A 7,480-nucleotide genomic window follows, 5' to 3' on the forward strand; every position below is an offset into this window, starting at 1 on the left:
CCCCCCCCCCCCCGTAAGGTAACTAGGACAGAGTTGGATGGATAGGACATGGGGATAGAGTTGGGAAGTGTGGCATGGGAGAGAGGTGGATGTGAGATGGAATGAGGCTGGTGAGTTGAATCTTGACGGTGTTGTAGCTGCTATCCTCAGGAATGGCCTCCTGTCTCTGTGACCTTCACTCAGCGAGAGACTCTCACAGAGTGAGAATCGCAGCCAATCAACACCTCAAACCCCTCTGTCCACCTCACCCCCATGTGCCTCAAACATCTTATCCCAACTCCTCCCTCCCTCCCTCCCCACACCATCACAAAATTATTACAGTACAGAAGGAGGCCATTCAGTCCTGTGGGTCTGCTCCACTCTCTGAGTGAGCATAGAATCCCTACCGCGTGGAAGCAGGCCATTCAGCCCCTCAAGTCAACTGTGGCTCTCTGACAAGCATCCCAGGCAGACCCACACCCCCTACCCTATGCATCTAACCCTGCATTTCCCATGGCTAATAAATCTAGCCTGGACATTACAGGCAATTTCAGGAACAAAAACAAAGTTGCTGGAAAAGCTCAGCAGGTCTGGCAGCATCTGTGAAGGAGAAAACAGAGTTAACGTTTCGGGTCCGGTGACCCTTCCTCAGAACTGATGGTGGCTGGGAAAACGTCAGTTTATATGCAGAAAATAGGGAGGTGGGTGGGGTAGGGAGTAAACGATAGGATAGAGCCCAAAGAGAGAGAAAGACAGTTGGCCAGACAAAGGAGTTGCTAACGATCAGGCTGGGAGGGTGAGTAGTTGTTAATGGGGACTGTTAGTGACTAACAACAGGGGTGTGTAGTGGCAGGCTATGTGGTAACAAGGCCTGGTGTGTGGGGTAGGGGGCTGGGACATGGGAGAGTTTAGGACCTAAAATTATTGAACTCACTATGGAGTCCGGAGAGCTGTAGGGTCCCCAAGTGGAAAATGAAGTGTTGTTCCTCCAGCTTGCGTTGGGCTTCACTGGAACACTGCAGCAAGTCAGAGACAGCGATGTTGGCCAGGGAACAGGGTGGTGTGTTAAAGTGGCAGGCAGCAGGTAGTTCAGGGTCTTTTTTGCGAGCAGAACGTAGATGTTCAGCAAAGCAGTCACCAAGTCTACGCTTCGTTTCCCCAACGTAGAGGAGACTGCATTGTGAACAGCAAATGCAGTAGACTAGATTCTTGGAAGTGCAGCTTCACCTGGAAGGTATGTTTGGGCCCTTGGATACTGGGGAGGGAGGAGGTAAATGGGCAGGTGTTGCACCTTTGCCAGTTACAGGGGAAGGTGCCATAGGGCTGTCGGGAGGTGAAGGAGGGAACAGTCCCTGCAGAAGGCGGACAAGGGAGGGGAATATGTGTCTGGTGGTGGCAGAAATGGCATCTGATGATCTTCTGGATCTTTTATAGGCAATTTAGCAAGGGCCAATCCTCCCTACCCTGCACATCTTTGGACTGTTGGAGGAAACCCACATAGACACAGGGAGAATGTGCAAACTCCACACAGACAGTCACCCGAGGGTGGAATCGAACCCAGGTCCCTGGCGCTGTGAGGCAGCAGTGCTATCCACTGAGCCACTGTCACAACTTAGTGGAACTCTCCCACCAGTCCCCCATATCCTTACACAGTATCTCTGTTAAAACCAACATTTCATCTCACTCTCGGGAACTCTGAGTGAGAACCATCACTCTGTTTTTTGGGGGTGGGGTGAGTGGGCAAGGTGATGGTTTCTATGACCCTGTATGTGAAGGAATGACACAGGAACATAGAGGATAGCAGCAGGAGTGGACCTTCGGCCCATCGAGCTTCCTCCACCCTCCATTAGGATCGTGGCTGATCTCTGGGATCCACTCCACTTCCCTACCCTCTCCCCTGTACCTCGAGTTCCCAGAAACCTGTTTGTCTCCGCCTTAAGTAATTCAATGTTGGAGCTTCCAGAACCCTCTGGCATAGACAATTCCAAAGCTTGACCAGACCCCCACCCTGAGTGAATGAGCTGATAACCATCATTCCCACATCCTGATTGTGACTCCCCCCCACCCCACTCAACCTGGTTCCAGACTCTTTAACAAGCTGGAAACTCTCTGTTAGTGACTCCTTGGCCAAACGCCTTCACAATATTCCTGTCTCAATGCGATGACCGCTCATTCCTCTGAAGTCCAGAGAATATCGAGCCAGTTTACTGAGGCCCCCTGGTCACAGGAACTCCCTCAGCCCCAGCCCCGCTCTGACCCCTCATCTCAGGTACCTTCACTCCTTCACTGTAACCACAACACAGCAGCTCTGTCACTTCACCATAGACTACATTTAGTCTGGGATGATGGGCTGAAGGGCCGTTTCTCTCTGCTCTGGGCCTCTATGACTCCGTGACAATTGCAGATTCCTGTGATTGGGAAATTGTAGCCAGCCAGATCATCACCTCAGCCCCACTGGAGGAGGCCATTCAGCCCATCCAGCCTGTTACTGTAACAGGGGGTGATAGAAACATAGATGATAGGAGCAGGAGGAGGCCATTCGGCCCTTCAAGCCTGCTCCACCATTCATCACGATCACGGCTGATCATCCAACTCAAAGCCTAATCCTGCTTTCTCCCCATAACCTTTGATCCCATTCACCCCAAGTGTTATATCTAGCCACCTCTTGAATACATTCAATGTTTTGGCATCAACTACTTCCTGTGATAATGAATTCCACAGGTTCACCACTCTTTGGGTGAAGAAATGCTTCCTCGTCTCCGTCCTAAACGGTCTACCCCGAATCCTCATTCTGTGCCCCCTGGTTCTGGACATATCCACCATCGGGAACATCCTCCCTGCATCTACCCCGTCCTGTCCTGTTAAAGTTTTACAAGTTTTTATGAGATCCCCCTCATTCGTCTGAACTCCAGATAAAACAGTCCTAACTGAGTCAATCTCTCCTCATACGTCAGACCCACCATCCCTGGGATCAGCCTGGTAAACCTTCGTTGCACTCCCTCGAGAACAAGAGCATCCTTCCTCAGAAAAGGAGACCAAAACTGCACACACGATTCTAGGTGTGTTCTCACCAAGGCCCTGTATAACTGCAACAACACTTCCATGCTCCTGTACTCGAAACCTCTCGCAATGAAGGCCAACATACCATTTACCTTCTTTACCACCTGCTGCACCTGCATGCTTACCTTCAGCAACTGGTGCACAAGGACACCCAGGTCCCACTGCACACTCCCCTCTCCCAATTTACAGCCATTCAGGTAGTAATCTGCCTTCTTGATTTTGCTTCCAAAGTGAATAATCTCCCATTTATCCAAATTATACTGCATCTACCATTGATTTGCTCACTCACCCAACCTGTCCAGATCATGCTGTAGGATCTCTGCATCCTTGTCGCAGTTCACCCTCCCCACCCAATTTGGTATCATCTGCAAACTTGGAGATGTCACTTTTGTTCCCTCATCCAAATCATTAATATATATCGTGAATAGCTGGGGTCCATGCACTGATCCCTGTGGCACCCCACTAGTTACTGCCTGCCAATTTGAAAAGGACCATTAATTCCTACCCTGTGTTTCCTCCCTGCCAACCACTTTCCTATCCATCTCACTACACAGCCCGCAATCCCATGCGCTTTAATCTTGTACATTAATCTCTTATGTGGGACTTCGTCAAACGCTTTCCCCCTTGTCGACTCTACTAGTTACATCTTCATAGATTCCCACAGATTTATCTAGCATGGTTTCCCCTTCATAAATCCATGCTGACTCTGTCTGATCCTGCCACTGCTTTCTAAATGCTCTGCTATTAAATCCTTGACAATGGATTCGAGAATTTTCCTCGCTACTGATGTTAGGTTCCCTGTTTTCTCTCAACCTCCCTTTTTGAATACTGGAATGACATTAGCCACCCTCCAATCTGCAGAGACTGTTCCAGAGTCTATAGAATCCTGAAGATCACCACCAATGCATCTACTTTTTCTAAAGCTACTTCCGTAAGTACTCTGGGATGTAGATTATCAGTCCTTGGGGATTTATCGGCCTTCAATCCCAGCAGTTTTCCCAGCACCATTTCTCTACTAATGTTGATCTCTCTCAATTCTTCCCTATCACTAAATCTTTCCAACAATTCTGTAGCTGATCTATGTCCTCTCTTTTGAAGACAGAACCAAAGTATGTATTCACTTCCTCAGCCATTTCTTTGTCCCTATTATACATTCTCCTGTTTTTGCCTGTAGGGAACCTACATTTGTCTTTACCAATCTCTTTCTCTTCACGTACCTATAGAAATTCTTAGTGTCAGTCTTTATGTTCCCTGCAATCTTACTTTCTTACTCTTTGTCCCCCTTCTTAATCAATCTCTTGATCCTGCTTTGCTGAATTCTAAACTGCTCCCAATCCTCAGATTTATTATTTTTCTAGGTCAATCTGTATGTTTTTTCCTTGGATCAGATACTATCTCTAATTTCCTTTGTAAGCCATGGATTGGCCCTCTTACCCATTTTGCTTTAACGACAGACAGGAATAAACAGTTGATGCAGTTCCCCCATGCGTTTCTTGAATGTTTGCTATTGCGTATCTTGATCATTTGGCCCCTCGAGCCTGATACACAGGGAAAGGGGAGTCCATTAATCTTACACATTGACAGGAGGAGGCTATTTGGCTCGGAATGTTTGTGCTGGCAGGGCATTCCAGCCCCTCCCCACTCTCTGCTGGTGTCACCTCCAATCTGTGCCCTCTCACTCTCAATCCATCCACCAATGGGAACAGTTTCTCCCTAACCACTGAGCTTTCTCTTCCCCAAGGACAACAATCTCATCGATCCTCCTGACTGAAGTTTCTCATTCCCAAAACCATTCCTGTAAATCGCTCTCTCCTATGCATTCACATCTTTCTTATAATGTGGGGCCCGCACTCCAGCTGGGGTCTAACAAATATCTTGTACAAGTTCAACATCACCTCCCTGTTCTGGTACTCTATACTCCATCAAAAAAATCCCATGATGATGTTCAAAGAAATTTTGAATATAACGTTTGAACCGTTTAGATTGGTCTGAACTTCAGGAGACCACCAGGCTGACCACTCTGGAGATAATCCTGAGTTAAAGTCAGATTGCTGATCTGTGAGAGAGGTTATTGGGTCATTGCTAACCATTACCCCACAAGGAGATGTTCAGATTGCTAATCTCTAACCTTCTTCCATCAGCCCTCAGACACATTGACTCGTCATTCCAGCATCTTCCTGGAGAAACTGGAGTTACTGGAGAAGGAGAATCACAAAGCAAAACAACATTTGGGGCAATCACCTCTCATCGCGGCCCCTTCGGTAAAACTTTTCATCCTGATGTCAACCCCACTTACTCTCTCTCTCTCTCATTCTCTCACTCTCTCACTCTCTCTCTCTCTCATTCTCTCATTCTCTCGCTCTCTCACTCTCTCCCTCTCTCATTCTCTCGCTCTCTCTCACTCTCTCTCTCACTCACTCTCAATCTCACTCTCTCTTACCCTCTTTCACTCTTGCTGTCTCTGTCACACTCTGTCTGTCTCTCTCAGTTTCACTCTCACTCTCACTCTCTCTGTCACTCTCTCTCTCCCTTACTCTCACTCTCTCTCACTCTCACTCTCTTTCGTTCTCTCACTCTCACGCTCTCTCTTACTCTCTCTCACTCTTGCTCTCTCTCTCTCTGTCTCAGTTTTTAATGTTTGTACCCTCAGTTTAGTCAAACAAATAGGCCAGGGTGTGTAGAGTACAGGTGTCACTGGTCCATTTTATTGTCTGTAGATATCTCTGTCTCATCAGTATCCAGTATTGTTTGTCTGACCATACGACTCTCTGTGTGGGTGTGAGTGGTTTGGTTAATATCTGTTTCAATAGGGTGCTGGCTTTGTGCTTCTCAATGTCCCTGTGCGCCTCCCTGTGTCTCTCTGGTTAATTGGGCTGAGTTTCTGTGTCACTGTCTGTGTCAAAAACACTTTCTCTTCGTCTCTCCATTCCAGTAAGATAGATGTAATTGCTAATCCAATCAAACACTTGCAGAGTTAGCTAAATGTTCGAAAGTAGTTGTGCAGTTGAACCAATGGAAACAGTGAAAAGTCATGGGGTAGATGTTATAGTTTGGACGGGGAGCTGTGAAGGGAGTGGGAGAACGAGCACTCAGTGATGCTACCAGTCCTGCACAGGCCCATTCAGCACAGAATACAGCTGATTTTCAGGTTCTGTCAGCAGGGTTTTACACGACTGACCCAAGAAGGAAGGTCCTGGCAATGTCACTCTGATATTGAAGATCAGAAACACATTCAATCAGCAGGGGGCAGGCAGACTGTTTATATCAACTGACAACAAGTTAAAAATAAACAGCAACAAGATCAAAACACAGTTTGAATGTTGTGCGACTTTGTATTTAACCCCATGCTATCCCTGTCCTGGGAGTGTTTGATGGGGGGACAGTGTAGAGGGAGCTTTACTCTGTATCTAACCCCATGCTGTCCCTGTCCCTGGGAGTGTTTGATGGGGGACAGTGTAGAGAGAGCTTTACTCTGTATCTAACCCCAAGCTGTCCCTGTCCCTGGGAGTGTTTGATGGGGACAGTGTAGAGGGAGCATTACTCTGTATCTAACCCCATGCTGTCCATGTCCCTGGGAGTGTTTGATGGGGGACAGTGTAGAGAGATCTTTACTCTGTATCTAACCCCGTGCTGTCCCTGTCCCTGGGAGTGTTTGATGGTGATATTGAACATTCCTGCACACAGGGACAGAAGGTTCGGAAATTATCGAGCACAGCTGCAGTGAAAAATGAATTAGTCGCAAGACGAAGATCTTCTCAATTGTCAAAGGGAGTGGCGTCATCCCCACTCCCCGTTTTTGTCACGTCGTTCAAGGGGACCTCCTGGTTTGACAGCATCTTCCCTGAACCAGATTCAACAGTAAGAATTTTACATAGAAATTTCTTCTAACAACAACGTGTCCCTCAGAACCCCCATCCTGCAATCTGCTGATCATTATTGGGGTGGGAGACCACATGTACCTGTGTGGGGAGGTGAGAGTGAGCTTGTGCCCAGGTGAGAGTGAGCTCATATCCAGGTGAGAGTGAGCTCTGTGCCCAGGTGAGAGTGAGCTCATAACCAGGTGAGAGTGAGCTCCGTGCCCAGGTGAGAGTGAGCTCATAACCAGATGAGAGTGAGCTCATACCCAGGTGAGATTGAGCTCTGTGCGCAAGTGAGAGTGAGATCTGTGCCCAGGTGAGAGTGAGCTCATACCCAAGTGAGAGTGAGCTCTGTGCCCAGGTGAGAGTGAGCACATACCCAGGTGAGAGTGAGCTCTGTGCCCAGTTGAAAGTGAGCTCCATACCCAGGTGAGAGTGAGCTCTGTGCCCAGGTGAGAGTGAACTCTGTGCCCAGGTGATAGTGAGCTCATACCCAGGTGAGATTGAGCTCTGTGCCCAGTTGAGAGTGAGCTCATACCCAGGTGAGAGTGAGCTCATACCCAGGTGAGAGTGAGCTCTGTGCC

The 7,480-nt window shown here is 48.1% G+C and overlaps 1 protein-coding gene across 1 annotated transcript in view; it reads left to right on the plus strand.

The window, feature by feature from the left end:
• wdr97 (WD repeat domain 97) overlaps window positions 1-7,480 on the plus strand; it is a 78,236-nt gene that overhangs the window by 48,781 nt on the left and 21,975 nt on the right. Inside the window, exons 15-16 of the mRNA XM_048617495.1 lie at window positions 5,181-5,300; window positions 6,724-6,897. Coding sequence (XP_048473452.1) covers window positions 5,181-5,300; window positions 6,724-6,897 — 294 coding nt within the window. The remainder of the gene's footprint in view (window positions 1-5,180; window positions 5,301-6,723; window positions 6,898-7,480) is intronic.

Source organism: Rhincodon typus, chromosome 2 (genome assembly GCF_021869965.1).
Source record: "Rhincodon typus isolate 14 chromosome 2, sRhiTyp1.1, whole genome shotgun sequence".
Taxonomy (NCBI): domain Eukaryota; kingdom Metazoa; phylum Chordata; class Chondrichthyes; order Orectolobiformes; family Rhincodontidae; genus Rhincodon; species Rhincodon typus.